This window comes from Arachis ipaensis, chromosome B10 (assembly GCF_059453495.1).
Source record: "Arachis ipaensis isolate K30076 ecotype BB chromosome B10, ASM5945349v1, whole genome shotgun sequence".
Classification (NCBI taxonomy): domain Eukaryota; kingdom Viridiplantae; phylum Streptophyta; class Magnoliopsida; order Fabales; family Fabaceae; genus Arachis; species Arachis ipaensis.
Window position 1 is genome coordinate 62,361,597 of NC_142435.1, and position 19,306 is coordinate 62,380,902.

Sequence of the window (19,306 nt, forward strand, 5' to 3'; positions counted from 1 at the left end):
CCGTATCCTAAATTTGATTTATAATCATTAGTAATTCAATGAACTCTCATACAATTGCATCTTGTGTTTCCTGATCAACTTCCTTCCTTTTCCGACTTGTTCGAGTAGCAAGGAACATTTCAAACCTTTTTGGTTCCTCATTTGTTTCCTTTGTCGCGCGCTACAAAATAAAGCCTTAAATAAGTAAGTCTATAACAACATAACTAAAATTAATTAAACAAATCCCAGCACAAATATTAAATAAGTATACCAGAGCCACACGTACTCTTCTGAAATTGATTGGCCCCATGCGATGTGGAAACTTTTGCTGTTCTTTATGTTTCTTGTTTTTTTCACTTATTGACTATAATTTAATAAAAAGTTAGCACATAGAAACAGAGAACAATATAATTAAATTTTGCTTCAGCAAACAAAATTACAACAACCAGAATAGCAGCAGATATAATTACACAGAATAGAATTGCATAAAACAAAATTGCACAAAACAGAACTATAGAAAATAGAATTGCAGCAACTTAAAATTACAGCAAACCCTATCTGGGAGTTCAGAATGGAATTGCAAAAAATAGAATTGCAGCAACTTAAAATTACAAAAATAGAATTGTAAATACACAAATTCAGAAGTTCAGAATGGAACTGGCAGCAATATATCCTAAGAAAATTCAATTCAGTTCAAGAACCTACATCAGAATGGATATGTGTTTATACAGCATGAAAGAGGACAGATTCCCACATTATCAATTGAATTTTCATTATTTTGCTTATGTCTTAACAAACAGTAATATATTTGCGATTAAAGTACCAACTATTTTACCTGGATTGTAGGATGACTCCAATAATAGATCAATTTTATGAATTGACTTTCTGGAACTTGTGTCGGTCGATTTTTCACCATATCTTCGATGGTATCAAAGGGAACAAAGTGCTTCTGCTTAATCTTTCCCTTGAACCGCTTCCAAGCATCCCGAATTGCTTGGATCACCCACTTTTCTCCACTATCTGGGAGGATAAACTTGGTCTGCATGATATCAACAGTGTTATACGCACCTTCCTATATTTAAAATAATCGACATTTCATAATAATAGAAGAGTCTTACATTAACATAGTTCCACATGAATTTCTTAGCTTTAGGAGTTACAGCATGCCAGCTAGTGTACAAAAGACTCACAAATCTTTTATTTCTACTAATTGTGCCTACAAAACTATTTAAATTAGACACACTTTAATTGGTTGGTCCTACTGGCTGTCCAATATCAAAAATAACTTCTTCCCGCTGTTCCATAGTTCTTGCATAAATCTCTTTGCAAGTTGTTTTTCCCCGGGTTTTCTTCTTCTTTGGCTCTCCTAGTTTCATGCATTAGGGGAAAAATTAGGGAGTAATTAGTGATGTCAATTGAAAAATTAAGCATTATGATTTACAAAAAATATAAAAAATGATAGAAATATATTACCTTCGTCATCATCAATGTCCTCCATCACATGTGAATAATAATTTTCATCAAGTGGAAAGCTATCTCACACATCATCACTTAGTTCAGAGCTTAGTCCGTCAATTTCTACATCTATCCCATTTTCTTTTAAAAATTCATCAATAGTTGTAGCCCTTACCCTTGGCTTGCTCTTTTCCTTTCTTGATCCATCTTGCTCTGACATTAAATCTTCAGCTTGTGGGGTAGCGTTTGAACTCAGCAAAGTAGTGTCATGTTGCCTTTTTTGAGTTCTACCATGTGTGACTTGAATAATCTGCTGCTGCCTTTGGTTGATTGTGGGCTGAGTAGAATTTGCACAACTCCGATCTTGGCTTACACTTGTTGGCACGCTATTATTCATATTGGGAATTGCATCGAGCTTCCTTTTAAGTTCATCTGCACCCACCTTTGTAAGCTTAGAATTGTTCAAGCCTTGTGTTGACGGTTCATGTTGTACTTCATGCTTCTTTTTCTCAGCCATAGCCACAGTCAAGTGATTCTTTCTTTTTTGACTTTCGACTACATCCAACCTTGGCATAGTTTCCTCCTTGTCATTACGTGCTACACCTTGCATCACATATTGCTTGCGTTCATTTATAATCTTTTGTCTCTTGGCTTCAAATTGTCGAAGCAAATTCTTACTTGATGTTGCTTTAAGATCAATAAATTCTTTATTCCTGCACAAATAAATTAGTTAACTCGAGTTAATATAAGCAATAAAGTGACATATCCTATAAGAAACAGTAACAAAATGAGAAATTAAAACAAAAATATGACTTACAAATAAAAAGGTGAAGAAAACTTAGTTATACATATGTACATATTAAGCAATAAATTGCTTAGTGATGAGCGGATAATTTATACGCTTTTTGGCATTGTTTTTAGTATGTTTTTAGTAGGATCTAGTTACTTTTAGGGATGTTTTCATTAGTTTTTATGTTAAATTCACATTTCTGGACTTTACTATGAGTTTGTGTGTTTTTCTGTGATTTCAGGTATTTTCTGGCTGAAATTGAGGGACTTGAGCAAAAATCAGATTCAGAGGTTGAAGAAGGACTACTGATGCTATTGGATTCTGACCTCCCTGCACTCAAAGTAGATTTTCTGGAGCTACAGAACTCGAAATGGCGCGCTTCAAATTGCGTTGGAAAGTAGACATCCAGGGCTTTCAAGCAATATATAATAGTCCATACTTTGGCCAAGAATAGACGACGTAAACTGGCGTTCAACGCCAGCTTTCTACCCAAATCTGGCGTCCAGCGCCAGAAAAGGAGCCAAAACCAGAGTTGAACGCCCAAACTGGCACAAAAGCTGGCGTTCAACTCCAAGAAGGACCTCTACACGTGCAACACTCAGGCTCAGCCCAAACACACACCAAGTGGGCCCAGGAAGTGGATTTATGCATCAATTACTTACTCATGTAAACCCTAGTAGCTAGTTTATTATAAATAGGACCTTTTACTATTGTATTAGGCATCTTTGATCAGTTGTATGCTATCTTAGATCACATTTGAGGGCTGGCCATCTCGGCCATGCCTGGACCTTCACTTATGTATTTTCATACGGTAGAGTTTCTACACTCCATAGATTAAGGTGTGGAGCTCTGCTGTTCCTCAAAGATTAATGCAAAGTACTACTGTTTTCTATTCAATTCTTCTTATTTCGCTTCTAAGATATCCATTCGCACCCAAGAACGTGATGAAGGTGATGATTATGTGTGACGCTCATCATCCTTCTCCCTTATGAACGCATGCCTGACAAACACTTCTGTTCTACATGAATTAAGCTAGAATGAGTATCTCTTAGATCTCCTAACCAGAATCTTCGTGGCGTAAGCTAGAAATACGGCAGCATTCAAGATAATCTGGAAAGTCTAAACCTTGTCTGTGGTATTCCGAGTAGGATTCAATGATTGAATGACTGTGACGAGCTCCTAACTCGCGATTGCAGGGCGTTAGTGACAGACGCAAAAGGATAGTAAATCCTATTCCAGCATGATCGAGAACCGACAGATGAATAGCCGTGCCATGACAGGGTGCGTGAGCATATTATTCACTGAGAGGATAAGATGAAGCCATTGGCAAGGGTGATGCCTCCAGACGATTAGCCGTGCCGTGACAGGGCATTGGATCATTTTCCCGAGAGATGACCGAAAGTAGCCATTTGGCGCCGTTGCCGGGGATTGTTCGTGTTTGGACAACTGACGGTTCATCTTGTTGCTCAGATTGGGTAACTTTCTTTTCGATTTCTTTTCAAAAATTTTTTCAAAAATATTTCAAAACTTTTCTCATATGTTTTCGAAAAAAAAAAAATGTTTTCAAAAATTTTATTCAAAATTTTTAAGAATGAATTCTAGTGTTTCATGAAGCATGTAAAGCCTGGCTGGCTGTAAAGCCTGGCTGGCTGTAAAGCCTGGCTGGCTGTAAAGCCTGGCTGGCTGTAAAGCCATGTCTAAATTTATTTGGACTGAGGCTTGCAATTTGTTATCAAGAGCAATATACTCTCGTGTTAAATGCTGAAGCTTGGCTGGCCATTGGCCATGTCTAGTGTTTTGGACTGGAGCTTTCTTTGAAAGCTTGGCTGGCTAGTGAGCCATGTCTAATTCCTGGACTGAAGCTTTAGACTAAGAATGCAAGATTCCTGGAATTCATATTAAAAATTTTGGAATCCTTATTTTTTCATTTTCATATAATTTTCGAAAAAAATCCAAAAAAATTAGAAAATCATAAAAATCAAAAATATTTTTCTGTTTCTTGTTTGAGTCTTGAGTCATATCATAAGTTTGGTGTCACTTGCATATGCATCTAGCATTTTTCGAAAATATCATGCATTCATAGTGTTCTTCATGATCTTCAAGTTGTTCTTGGTAAGTCTTCTTGTTTGATCTTGATGATTTTTTTTTGTGTCTTTTCATGTTTTTCATATGCATTCTTGAATTCTTAGTGCGTAAGCATTAAAGAATTCTAAGTTTGGTGTCTTGCATGTTTTCTTTGCATAAAAAATTTTTCAAAAATATGTTCTTGATGTTCATCTTGACATTCAAAGTGTTCTTGGTGTTCATCTTGACACTCATATCATTTATGCATGCATTCATTGTTTTGATCTAAAAATTTCATGCATTGCATAATTTTCATGTTTTTCATAAAAATTTCAAAAATCAAAAAAATATCTTTCCCTTTTTTCTCTCATCAAATTCGAAAATTGAGTTGACTTTTTCAAAAATTTAAAAAAAAAATCAAAGTTGTTTCTTATGAGTCAAATCAAATTTTCAATTTGAAAATCTTATCTTTTTCAAAATCTTGTTCAAAAATCAAATCTTTTTCAAAACTAATTTCAATCATATCTTTTCAAAAATATCTTCTTATCTTATCTTTTTCAAAAATATCTTTTCAAAATATCTTTTCTAACTTCCTAACTTCTTATCTTTTCAAAATTTGTTTCAACTAACTAACTAATTTTTTTTGTTTGTTTCTTAACTTTTTCAAAACTACCTAACTAATTATCTTTCTCTCATTTTTCGAAAATATCTTCCCCATTTTTCAAAATTTCTTTTTAATTTATTAATTAATTTAAATTTTAAATCTTAATTTTCGAAAATTACTAACATTTTTCAAAAACTATTTTCAAAAATCACTAACTCCTTTTCAAAAATAATTTTCGAAAATTCTCTCTCTCCCATCTTATTCTATTTATTCATTCATATCCTAACATCTCATCTCACATCTCTTCCATCCTCACAGTTGTGTTTCTTCCATTATATTACATTCTTTGTCTCCCCCTCTTCTTCCACTCACACAGGGATCCCTATACTGTGGTATAAAGGATCTCTATTATTATTATTATTATTTTCTGTGCCTTCTTCTTTGTCATATGAGCAGGAACAAGGATAAGAACATTCTTGTGGAAGCAGATCCAGAACCTGAAAGGACTCTGAAGAGAAAATTAAGAGAAGCTAAAATACAACAATCCAGAGAAAACCTTTCAGAAATTTTCGAACAGGAAAAGGAGATGGCAGCCGAAAATAATAATAATGTAAGGAAGATGCTTGGTGACTTTACTGCACCTAATTCCAATTTACATAGAAGAAGTATCTCCATTCCTGCCATTGGAGCAAACTACTTTGAGCTGAAACCTCAATTAGTTTCTCTGATGCAGCAGAACTGCAAGTTTCATGGACTTCCATCTGAAGATCCTTTTCAGTTCTTAACTGAATTCTTGCAGATATGTGATACTGTTATGATTAATGGAGTAGATCCTGAAGTCTACAGGCTCATGCTTTTCCCTTTTGCTGTAAGAGACAGAGCTAGATTATGGTTGGATTCTCAACCCAAAGACAGCCTGAACTCTTGGGATAAGCTGGTCACGACTTTCTTAGCCAAGTACTTTCCTCCTCAAAAGCTGAGCAAGCTTAGAGCTGATGTTCAAACCTTCAGACAGAAAGAAGGTGAATCCCTCTATGAAGCTTGGGAAAGATACAAACAGTTGACCAAAAAGTGTCCTTCTGACATGCTTTCAGAATGGACCATCCTGGATATATTCTATGATGGTTAATCTGAGCTATCAAAGATGTCACTGGACACTTCTGCAGGTGGATCCATTCACCTAAAGAAAACGCCTGCAGAAGCTCAAGAACTCATTGACATGGTTGCTAATAACCAGTTCATGTACACTTCTGAAAGAAATCCTGTGAGTAATGGGACGCCTATGAAGAAGGGAGTTCTTGAAGTTGATACTCTGAATGCCATATTGGCTCAGAATAAAATATTGACTCAGCAAGTCAATATGATCTCTCAGAGTCTGCATGGAATGCAAGCTGCATCCAACAGTACTCAAAAGGCATCTTCTGAAGAAGAAGCTTATGATCCTGAGAACCCTGCAATAGCAGAGGTAAATTACTTAGGTGAACCTTATGGAAACACCTATAACTCAACATGGATAAATCATCCAAATTTCTCATGGAAGGATCAAAAGCCCCAACAAGGCTTTAATGATGGTGGAAGAAACAGGTTTAGCAATAGCAAGCCTTTTCCATCATCAACTCAGCAACAGACAGAGAACTCTGAACAAAATGCTTCTAATTTAGCAAATCTAGTCTCTGATCTATCTAAGGCCACTGTGAGTTTCATGAATGAAACAAGGTCTTCCATTAGAAATCTGGAAGCACAAGTGGGCTAGCTGAGTAAAAGGATCACTGAAATCCCTCCTAGTACTCTCCCAAGCAATACAGAAGAGAACCCGAAAGGAGAGTGCAAGGCCATTGACATAAGCACCATGGCCGAACCTGTAAGGGAAGGAGAGGACGTGAATCCCAAGGAGGAAGACCTCCTGGGACGTCCAGTGATCAATAAGGAGCTTCCCTCTGAGGAATCAAAAGACTCTGAGGCTCATCTAGAGACCATAGAGATTCCATTGAACCTCCTTATGCCCTTCATGAGCTCTGATGAGTATTCCTCTTCTGAAGAGAATAAGGATGTTACTGAAGAGCAAACTACCAAGTTTCTTGGTGCAATCATGAAGCTGAATGCCAAATTATTTGGCATTGATACTTGGGAAGTTGAACCTCCCTTGTTCATCAATGAACTAAGTGATCTGGATCAACTGACATTGCCTCAGAAGAGACAGGATCCTGGAAATTTCATAATACCCTGTACCATAGGCACCATGATCTTTAAGGCTCTATGTGACCTTGGTTCAGGAATAAACCTCATGCCCCTCTCTGTAATAGAGAAACTGGGAATCTATGGGGTGCAAGCTGCTAAAATCTCACTAGAGATGGCAGACAGCTCAAGAAAACAGGCTTATGGACAAGTAGAAGATGTATTAGTAAAGGTTGAGGGCCTTTACATCCCTGCTGATTTCATAGTCCTAGATACTGGAAAAGAAGAGGATGAATCCATCATCCTAGGAAGACCTTTCCTGGCCACAGCAAGAGCTGTAATTGATGTTGACAGAGGTGAAATATTCCTTCAATGGAATGAGGACTCCCTTGTGTTTAAAACTCAAGGATCTCCCTCTGCAACCATGGAGAGGAAGCAGAAAAAGCTTCTCTCCAAGCAGAGTTAACCAGAGCCCCCACAGTCAAACTCTAAGTTTGGTGTTGGGAGGCCACAACCAAACTCTAAGTTTGGTGTTGAACTCCCATATCCAAACTCTAAGTTTGGTGTTGGAGAGTCTCAACAAAGCTCTGCACATCTGTGAGGCTCCATGAGAGCCCACTATCAAGCTATTGACATTAAAGAAGCGCTTGTTGGGAGGCAACCCAATGTTTATCTAATTCTTATTTTTATTGTTTTTCATATTTTCTTAGGTTCATGATCATGTGGAGTCACAAAATAAATATAAAAATTGAAAATGGAATCAAAAACAGCAGAAGAAAAATCACACCCTGGAGGAGCATCTGTCTGGCGTTCAGCGCCAGAACAGAGCATGGTTCTGGCGTTGAACGCCCAAAATGGGCAGCTTCTGGGCGCTGAACGCCAGAAATGGCACACAAATGGGCGTTGAACGCCCAAAATGGCCACCAACCTGGCGCTGAACGCCCAGAGTTGGGTACAAAGGCATTTTTTACATGCCTAAAGGGTGCAGGGATGTAAATCCTTGAACACCTCATGATCTGTGGACCCCACAGGATCCACTCAGGATCTGTGGACCCCACAGGATCCCCACCTACCTCCACTCACTTCTTCTCACCATTCTCTTTCACACAACCCCATAAACACTCTTCCCCAAAAACCCTTCACCAATCACCTCAATCTCTCTTCCCCATCACCTCTTCACCACTCACATCCATCCACTCTTCCCCATAAACCTACCTCATAAACTCCACCTACCTTCAAAATTCAAAACCAATTTCCCACCCAAACCCACCCATATGGCCGAACCTTAACCCCCCCTCCCTTCCCTATATAAAGACCTCCATTCTTCATCAAATTCACACAACACACCCCTCTACACTCCTCTTGGCCGAAACCACATCTCCCTCTCCCTCTCCATATTTCTTCTTCTTCTTCTTCTATTCTTTTATTTATTGCTCGAGGGCGAGCAATATTCTAAGTTTGGTGTGGTAAAAGCATAGCTTTTTTGTTTTTCCATTACCATTGATGGCATCTAAGACCGGAGAATCCTCTAGAAGAGGGAAAGGGAAGACAAAAGCTTCCACATCCGAGTCATGGGAGATGGAAAGGTTCATCTCCAAAGCCCATCAAGACCACTTCTATGATGTTGTGGCCAAGAAGAAGGTGATCCCTGAGGTCCCTTTTAAACTCAAAAGAAATGAGTATCCGGAGATCCGACATGAAATTCAAAGAAGAGGTTGGGAAGTTCTAACAAATCCCATCCAACAAGTCGGCATCCTAATGGTTCAAAAATTCTATGCCAATGCATGGATCACCAAGAACCATCATCAAAGTAAGAACTCGGATCCAAAGAACTATGTTACAATGGTTCGGGGGAAATACTTAGATTTTAGTCCGGAAAATGTGAGGTTGGCGTTCAACTTGCCATACATGGAAGAGAACGCACGCCCTTACACAAGGAGAGTCAACTTTGATCAAAGGTTGGACCAAGTCCTTATGGACATATGTGTAGAAGGAGCTCAATGGAAGATTGACTCCAAAGGCAAGCCGGTTCAACTAAGAAGATTGGACCTCAAGCCTGTAGCTAGAGGATGGTTGGAGTTTATTCAATGCTCAATCATTCCCACTAGCAACCGGTCTGAAGTTACTATAGACCGGGCCATCATGATCCATAGTATCATGATTGGAGAAGAGGTGGAAGTTCATGAGATTATACCTCAAGAACTCTACAAGGTGGCTGACAAGTCCTCCACCATGGCAAGGTTAGCCTTTCCTCACCTCATCTGCCACCTATGCAATTCAGCTGGGATTGACATAGAGGGAGACATCCTCATTAAAGAGGACAAGCCCATCACTAAGAAAAAGATGGAGCAAGCAAGAGAGCCCAGTCATGGAGCTCAAGAGGCGCAAGAAGCTCATTTCCATGAGATCCCTGAGATGCCTCAAAAGCACTTTCCTCCACAAAATTATTGGGAGCAAATCAACACCTCCCTAGGAGAATTGAGTTCCAAAATGGGACAACTAAGGGTGGAACATCAAGAGCACTCCATCATGCTTCATGAAATAAAAGAAGATCAAAAAGCAATGAGGGAGGAGCAACAAAGACATGGAAGAGACATAGAAGAGCTCAAGGACATCATTGGTTCCTCAAGAAGGAAACGCCACCATCACTAAGGTGGATTCATTCCTTGTTCTTATTTCTTCTGTTTTTCGTTTCTTATGTTGTGTGCTTATCCATGTTTGTGTCTTCATTACATGATCATTAGTAGTAGTAACTATGTCTTAAAGTTATGAATGTCCTATGAATCCATCACCTCTCTTAAATAAAAAATGTTTTAATTCAAAAGAACAAGAAGTACATGAGTTTCGAATTTATCCTTGAACTTAGCTTAATTATATTGATGTGGTGACAATGCTTCTTGTTTTCTGAATGTATGCTTGAACAGTGCATATGTCTTTTGAAGTTGTTGTTTAAGAATGTTAAATATGTTGGCTCTTGAAAGAATAATGACTAGGAGACATGTTATTTGATAATCTGAAAAATCATAAAAATGATTCTTGAAGCAAGAAAAAGCAGCAAAGAACAAAGCTTGCAGAAAAAAAAAAGAAAAAAAAGGGGCGAAAAAAAAATAGAAAAAAAATAGAAAGAAAAAGAAAAAGCAAGCAGAAAAAGCCAATAACCCTTAAAACCAAAAGGCAAGGGCAAATAAAAAGGATCCCAAGGCTTTGAGCATCAGTGGATAGGAGGGCCTAAAGGAATAAAATCCTGGTCTAAGCGGCTAAACCAAGCTGTCCCTAACCATGTGCTTGTGGCGTGTAGGTGTCAAGTGAAAACTTGAGACTGAGCGGTTAAAGTCAAGATCCAAAGCAAAAAAAAGAGTGTGCTTAAGAACCCTGGACACCTCTAATTGGGGACTTTAGCAAAGCTAAGTCACAATCTGAAAAGGTTCACCCAATTATGTGTCTGTGGCATTTATGTATCCGGTGGTAATACTGGAAAACAAAGTGCTTAGGGCCACGGCCAAGACTCATAAAGAAGCTGTGTTCAAGAATCATCATACTGAACTAGGAGAGTCAATAACACTATTCGAAATCTGAAGTTCCTATAGATGCCAATCATTCTGAACCTCAATGGATAAAGTGAGATGCCAAAACTATTCAAGAGGCAAAAAGCTATAAGTCCCGCTCATATGATTGAAGCTATGTTTCATTGATAGTTTGGAATTTATAGTATATTCTCTTCTTTTTATCCTATTTGATTTTCAGTTGCTTGGGGACAAGCAACAATTTAAGTTTGGTGTTGTGATGAGCGGATAATTTATACGCTTTTTGGCATTATTTTTAGTATGTTTTTAGTAGGATCTAGTTAATTTTAGGGATGTTTTCATTAGTTTTTATGTTAAATTCACATTTCTGGACTTTACTATGAGTTTGTGTGTTTTTTTGTGATTTCAGGTATTTTCTGGCTGAAATTGAGGGACTTGAGCAAAAATCAGATTCAGAGGTTGAAGAAGGACTACTGATGCTGTTGGATTCTGACCTCCCTGCACTCAAAGTGGATTTTCTGGAGCTACAGAACTCGAAATGGCGCGCTTCTAATTGCGTTGGAAAGTAGACATCCAGGGCTTTCCAGAAATATATAATAGTCCATACTTTGGCTAAGAATAGATGACGTAAACTGGCGTTCAACGCCAGCTTTCTACCCAAATCTGGCGTCCAGCGCCAGAAAAGGAGCCAAAACCAGAGTTGAACGCCCAAACTGGCACAAAAGCTGGCGTTCAACTCCAAGAAGGACCTCTACACGTGCAACACTCAGGCTCAGCCCAAACACACACCAAGTGGGCCCAGGAAGTGGATTTATGCATCAATTACTTACTCATGTAAACCCTAGTAGCTAGTTTATTATAAATAAGACCTTTTACTATTGTATTAGGCATCTTTGATCAGTTGTATGCTATCTTAGATCACATTTGAGGGCTGGCCATCTCGGCCATGCCTAGACCTTCACTTATGTATTTTCATACGGTAGAGTTTCTACACTCCATAGATTAAGGTGTGGAGCTCTGTTGTTCCTCAAAGATTAATGCAAAGTACTACTGTTTTCTATTCAATTCTTCTTATTTCACTTCTAAGATATCCATTCGCACCCAAGAACGTGATGAAGGTGATGATTATGTGTGACTCTCATCATCCTTCTCCCTTATGAACGCGTGCCTGACAAACACTTCTGTTCTACATGAATTAAGCTAGAATGAGTATCTCTTAGATCTCCTAACCAGAATCTTCGTGGCGTAAGCTAGAATGATGGCGGCATTCAAGAGAATCCGGAAAGTCTAAACCTTGTCTGTGGTATTCTGAGTAGGATTCAATGATTGAATGACTATGACGAGCTCCTAACTCGCGATTGCAGGGCGTTAGTGACAGACGCAAAAGGATAGTAAATCCTATTCCAGCATGATCGAGAACCGACAGATGAATAGCCGTGCCGTGACAGGGTGCGTGAGCATATTATTCACTGAGAGGATAAGATGAAGCCATTGGCAAGGGTGATGCCTCCAGACGATTAGCCGTGCCGTGACAGAGCATTGGATCATTTTCCCGAGAGATGACCGAAAGTAACCATTGACAGTGGTGATGTATCACATAAAGCCAGCCATGGAAAGGAGTGAGACTGATTGGATGAAGATAGCAGGAAAGCAGAGGTTCAGAGGAACGAAAGCATCTCCATTAACTTATCTGAAATTCCTACCAATGAATTACATAAGTATCTCTATCCCTATTCTATTATATAATATTCGAAAACACCATTATCAATTTATATCTGCCTAACTGAGATTTGCAAGGTGACCATAGCTTGCTTCATACCAACAATCTCCGTAGGATTCGACCCTTACTCACGTAAGGTATTACTTGGACGACCCAGTGCACTTGCTGGTCAGTTGTATCGAAGTTGTGACAAATTATGAATGTGTAATCACGATTATGCGTACCAAGTTGCTCACGTGCCAGGAATAATTTGAGCCTGGACATCACAATTTCGTGCACCACTTAGGCTGACCTATCAGAATCAGATTCTCCAATGAAATCTGCCTCATATTCTTTGGCAGAAGTCACTTGGAAAACTATTTCAATAACTGTAGGTCGTAGATCATTCCTCTCCAGAATAAGTTCACCATCATCAGCTAGTATGGCAGGGCTTGTTATATGCTCGTGTTGTTCACTATAGAAGGTTTGACGGGCCTCAGACTCAGATTCGTCATTTATTTTGAATAAGTCACTTGGGATAGTTTCCATAACATAATGTTTGTTATGTTCATATGGATCTTGCACATAAAAACACTGATGTGCTTTTGATGCTAGTATGAAAGGTTCATTCTGGTAGCATTTCTTATTGAAGTGAACAAATGTAAGACCATACTTGTCTCTCCCAGCATCATACCACTCACACCGAAACAATACAACCTTAAAACGCCCAAAATAATCTAACTCTACTATCTCAAATAACCTACCATAATAAGCTACAGTGTCTTGAATTGGACTTTTATCTTTAGCACTTGCAAAGCTTGAAGTTAAAGCAGTTAATGTGACACCACTATTTTGTGTTTTTCTCCTTGCCTCATGCTCCACAGTGTGAAAACCTATATCCATTAATTATATATCCAGAAAATCTTCTTGCAACAGAGCTTGGACCTCGAGATAATTCTTTTAGCCAAACAGGCACATCTGGATCCCTCGCCCGAGTTTTAAACCACTGCGAGAAGGTTTTATTATGAACTTTTTCTTTTCTCCATTTTGTTCCCCGCTGATTGTTAACCTCATCCTCATGCTCTCTGTAGTTAATAATAGTTATGTTTGATCGGAAAAAATCTAAATGCACTTGATTTAGTGAATAAACATAAGTTATATCAAGTTACCTAACATAATCTGCGACTTCTTCACAATTGTGTAATACATACACATGGGCTTGAGCACTTGATATGTCATCGAGATTAATTGGTTCTCCATTTTCCACACCTAACGAACGACCTTTGTTAGAAAACAACTTTGAAGGCAAAACTTCATCGTCATTAGGATCATCATCATTCTGAGGTCGCTTATTAAGTCTTGTTTGCACACCTCCATGCAAGTATCTTGAGCAGAAAGTTAAGCACTCTTCAGCCAGATATGCCTCTGCAATAGAACCTTCGGGGCGACTTTTGTTGTGTACATACGATTTTAATGTACACATGTACCTTTCTGGAGGATACATCCAACAAAACTGCACTGGACCACCTAATCTCACCTCATTCGCTAAATGAATGGGAAGATGAACCATTATATCAAAAAAACTAGGGGAAAGATCCTCTCAAGGTGGCATAATGTTTCCACAATCTCTAACTCCAGTCGATCTATCTCTTCTAGTGTGATTAACTTTTTGCATAAGCGACGAAAAAAGGAACTTAGTCGAATCAACGGAATGGCGACGTGATCAGGAAGGATGCTTTTAATCGGTATTGGTAGTAAGTAGTGTAGCAAAAAATGAGCATCGTGGGTCTTATACCCAGAAATTTTTCTTTCTCCTAGATGTACACACCGTGATATATTCGAAGCACTACCATCAGGTAGCTTTGTTGTCTTCAAAACACCACAAAAAATTGACTTCTCTGCAGCAGTCATAGAAAAGTATGCCTTTGCCAACTTTGTTCTCTTGCCATTATTCACCTCCTTTGGTTGAAGATTTTTTCAGATCCCCAAATCTTTTAAGTCATATCGAGCATTCAGATGATCCTTTGTCTTGCCTGGGATATCCAAAAGAGTTCCAATTATACTGTCAAGTATGTTCTTCTCTATGTGCATGACATCTAAGTTGTGACGCAGTGAGTTCTTGTGCCAGTAAGGCAATTCAAAGAAAATTGATCTTTTTTTCCAATTCTATGGGAAACTATTTGATGTACTTTGCTTCTTCCCGAAAACATTCTCAAAATTTTGTAGCATCTCAAAAATTTTCGTTCCTTCTATAACAGGTGGAGGGGGTCTTAATTCTTGCTTCCCATTAAAAGACCTTGTATTGGTTCTCCATGGATGATCCATGGGTAAAAAGACACGATGGTCCATATAAACTGTCTTCTGACTATGTTTTAGTTGTAGAGAAGAGGTATTTTTGTTGCAACAAGGGCAAGCCAATTTTCTGTTTGTACTCCACCCAAACAACATAGCATACGCAAGAAAATCATTGATTGTCTACAAAAGAGCTGCCCACATTTGAAAGGTCTCATTCTTTGATGCATCATAAGTTTCCACCTCTATTTCCCACAACAACTTCAAGTCTTCTATCAATGGTTGTAGATACACGTCAATATCTTTGCCAGGTGATTGTGGCCCAGGAATAAGCAAAGAAAGCATACAATATCCAGGTTTCATGCACATCCACGAAGGTAAGTTGTATACCATCAACATTACGAGCCACGTACTCCATGAAATATTCATGCTACGAAATGGGTTGAACCCATCACTTGACAAGCCTAGTCTAATTTTGCGTGATTCTTTTACAAAATCTTCATCTATTTCATCAAAGTTCTTCCATGCCAGGCCATTAGCAGGATGCTTTAACGTCCCATCTTTAACGCGCTCCTCATCATGCCACCTCAGACTAGCTGCCGTTTTTGAGCACATAAATAATCTCTGAAGTCTTGGAATTATAGGAAAGTATCTCAGAGTCTTTGCAAGAATAGGACGACCTTTCTTGTGAGGTTGGTTCTTGCTATTATCACTAGAATTTTCAGTATATCGAGATGTTCCACACACACGACATTGTGTTTCATCCTTTAGTTCTTTCCTATACAGGAGGCAATCATTAGAACAAGCATCGACTTTTTTATAATTTAGACCTAAATCTCTTATCATAGCCTTCGTCTTATGGAAAGATGGAGGTATGTTAATTTCAGGCATTGGCTCTTTCAATAGCTCAAGAAGGGAAGTTAAGGAGGCATTGCTCCAACCGTGCAAACACTTTAACAAGTACAGGCGGATGGTAAAAGATAATGTAGAAAATTTTTTGCAGCCCGGATATAACTCTTGACTTGCCTCATCTATTAAATTATAAAACTTTTTAGCCTCTTCATTTGGACCTATAGTAACACCCTCAGCATGATCTCCAAATGCATCATTAAGCAGTCCTTCGATGTCATCGCGTGCACCTTCTTCATCATCCATGTCATCATCAAACACCATCGGGATTGTCCATTCCCCGTGATTAATCCATGTTCTATATCCCTTAACAAATCCGTCAGCTACTAAATAGTCAAATACCATATCTCTTCTATATCACTCAATGTTACAATACCTCTTACAAGGACATTGAATTTGTTGTCCGTCCGGTTCTCCCTCAGAGTATGCAAACTCTAAGAAACTAATGACACCATTGATATACTCTTCTCTATACCTCGGTAGATCCATCCTATCCTTCGGCATATCACAAAACCTAATCGATAATTATTAAATTTTTTTGGAGGAAAATTTATAAGGGGTCACAAAGTGAAGATAACAAAAGTAGAGGAGGAAGGGTGTTATGAAATATAAGGGGCATGGGCTATGAAACAGACTTTCATAGCATTGTAGTTAGGTTAGGAAATAGTTCCTAGTCTTAGAAGTAATTCTCTAAATATTTTACTAGAAACTCGCTGAAGCAAAACAAATTAAGGAAAACAAAGAATTTATAGTATATAAATAATAAGTTAAATTCCAACTTCATAACTAATAAAGCAATCAAGGTGGAGCTACACATGAATTAATAGCATAATAATAAAGTGAAAAGAAAAAGTATGCATTGTACCTTGCCATGACACGATCAACGTTTTGACGAAATCCACTTTGGAGCTTTAACCAAAAACTTCAATCTGTTTGTTACCAAGTAAAATTCTAAGAGATTAGACTATAATCATATTTAGTCTTGATTTATTTTCATAAATTCTAAACTGATATAATTAAAATGAAAGGAAAAAAAATAAAAAAACTCAATTCAGGTCGGTAACTTATTTGGAAAATAAAAGCAATCTGATAACAGCCCAAAATTCAAATCCAAAGCATGAGTAACTGAGTAACTAAAAATAAAAGGAAGAAATCTTGCTTTTCAAAATTCAATTCAGATCGGTAACTTATTTAGAAAATAATAGGACATACACAAATCAAAGTGAAATGTCAGAAAAAAAAGCTAACAATTATAGATGCTGCTACATCACACATCTCAATTCTTTTTCATAATAATTTTATGTCCAAAAGCAACAAGACCAAAAGGAAAATTTTAAGGGGTAAAAAATTAAATAAAACACAAAAGGAACTGCAACAAAAGGAAGCAAATCCAAATGATAGAGAGAGCACCTAAAAAAGAAAAGGATAGAACAGAAGATGTAAAATGAAATTAAAATTGTGCCTATAAAAGCATATTAGTGAAATTATAACTATAGAAGCAGCAGGGTAGGGGTGACTCATTGGCGTCGGGAAAGGGGTCGATTAGGGAGTCCACAAATGGCAGGGGATTGTGTGTGTAAGGCCCAAATGAAGGTGAAAAAGTAATTAATAATGGCATCCAGAGACGAGAAATTAAAGAAGGTGAAACTACTTTATGAGATATTCATTAAGCTTATTTGAATGGCATTGCTAAGCATTCTAAATTCAATAACCTATTGACTATTGTAGCTCAAATCTGGAACAAGCAAATGATCAAACAGTTGGATTAAGAAAATTTTAATTTGTATAGTATCTATTCTCAAGCAATCTGATAACAACCCAAAATTCAAATCCAAAGCATGAATCTCACGAGGAAAAAAGAAGAAGAATCCAAAGTAGAAAAAATCAACAAATTTTGAAGCAATGCACAAACCAAATAAAGTCCATACTCTGGTTTTTTCTTCAGAACACCAACTATAACATAGTATAATTTCTCAAGTGATAAAATATTCTAAAGAGTTGAAGTCACAATTCAGAAACAACTATATGAGATATTCATTAAGCTTATTTGAATGGCATTACTTAGCATTCTAAATTCAATAACCTATTGACTATTGTAGCTCAAATCAGGAACAAGCAAATGATCAAACAGTTGGAATAAAAAAATTAAATTCGCATAGTATCTATACTAATTAAATCTGACCACAGCTCAAAATTTAAATCCAAACCATGAATCTCGCAAGGAAAAAAGAAGAAGAATTCAAATAAGAAAAAACCAACAAATTTTGAAACCAACTTGGATGCATCTAATCACTTCCTGGGAAGTCAACAATGCATGTTAAAAAATTCTAAACTCAATCCACCAAATTGTTCAAGAAATGGTAATTGTAGATATGGATTGCAAGTTAGATTCAGAATTCAATTATGTAATCTACAAAATTCGCATGATTAAATTTTTCAGAGAAACTCTATTTCACTCTCTGCTTTTTAACTGCTTCAGCTCATCAATTTGCTTCAGCATAAAACATCTACATTCAAATATTCCATTAGAAAAAATATATAATAAAAAAATAGAAAATCGGCCACCAGATATCTGAATAAGTTCAATTGATCAAGAAAGAAAAACAACAAAGTCGATGAAGTTTCAAAGTAACAACAACCCCAATCAGCAAGTAAAATAAATAAAAGGATACAAATTTAAGGTTTAATCATTTTTCAAGCCGTTAAATGATCCAAAAATGAAATGGACGATAAAGTTGATCATAGAAAAGTATGAACTGAATTGAAATGTAGCTGAAAAAATCGCAAGCTAAGACAATAGAAGAATGGACCTAGGGTTTGTGGTGAACGAACGTACAAGAATAAGTTCTCCTACGCCGCAGTTCATCAATTGATGAGTTCACAGATTATTGTACCAAACCCCTAAATTAAAACCCTAAAATCAGAGACCAAATGAAGTTAGATGCATACCTTCTCGACGATGGTGACCGAATGAAGAGAGGTTTTCAGTTGAGCGCAGCGTCGTCCTGATGTGAGCGCACAGAGAAGAGAAGCACCGGTATGGTGAAGACGAGTGATGGCGTTGTGAATGGTGAAGATGAGTGAGTGCAGAGTCTTCTTGGAGTGGTGACGCCATGAGTGGTGAGTGGTGATGGCGGAGTCTTGCGGGAGTGGTGTGAGTGCAGACTCTTCTCTGTTTTGGGGCAACGAGGGGCGCGAAGAAGAAGGGAAAAGCAGCTAACAAGGGTGAGGGTTACGTGTTCGTTTCATCATCTGATTTGGCTGTATGTGTTTAATTTGTATATTTTATTTTTGTTTGATGGGGTTTAATTTGTATATTATTATTTGCTGTAAAGTGAAAAAAAAATTACTAAGTGCTGGACATTTGACCTGAGATACATTAGGCAACATTTTTAAAGCCCACCTGAAATCTGACAAATAAGTTACCCTTCAAAAGTGCACTCTTTGGTGTAAAAAGTGAACCCATAGCTCTTAAGATAAGGCTACACTTTATAAGTGATATTTATAATATCTAAGGAGACACTTTTCAAGTGATGCCACAAATGTATTTCCTATTCCCCTACAAAAAGGAAACATAGAGAAAAGCGTAGCCTATTCCTTTTCAAATGTAGCCTAAAAAAAGTGTGGCTGAATGGGTATTTTTCTTGTAGTGAGATCTAGATCTAGCTCTTCTTCTCTCTTCTAATTTTCCTTTTCTTCCCTAATTGTTCTCTTGTAGTTGTAGATTTCTTCTTCTCTTGTGATTCCTTTCTATTGATAGTTGTAGTTTATGAACTTTCTTTTGTAGATCTACATTTCTTCTTCAATGCAATTGG

The 19,306-nt window shown here is 37.6% G+C and overlaps 1 protein-coding gene and 1 non-coding gene across 2 annotated transcripts in view; both read right to left on the reverse strand.

Moving 5' to 3' along the window:
* The window catches only part of LOC110269232 (uncharacterized), a 29,435-nt gene extending 10,776 nt beyond the window's left edge, over positions 1–18,659 (reverse strand). Inside the window, exons 1-4 of the mRNA XM_088491868.1 lie at positions 18,441–18,659; positions 815–999; positions 251–343; positions 53–160 (exon numbers count right to left, since the gene is read on the reverse strand). Coding sequence (XP_088347994.1) covers positions 53–160; positions 251–343; positions 815–999; positions 18,441–18,606 — 552 coding nt within the window. The 5' untranslated portion in view covers positions 18,607–18,659. The remainder of the gene's footprint in view (positions 1–52; positions 161–250; positions 344–814; positions 1,000–18,440) is intronic.
* On the reverse strand, positions 5,875–5,982 carry LOC148580268 (small nucleolar RNA R71). Its single transcript, XR_015895815.1, has one exon. It is a non-coding gene; the product is annotated as a small nucleolar RNA R71 (small nucleolar RNA).
* Positions 18,660–19,306: the final 647 nt, after the last annotated feature.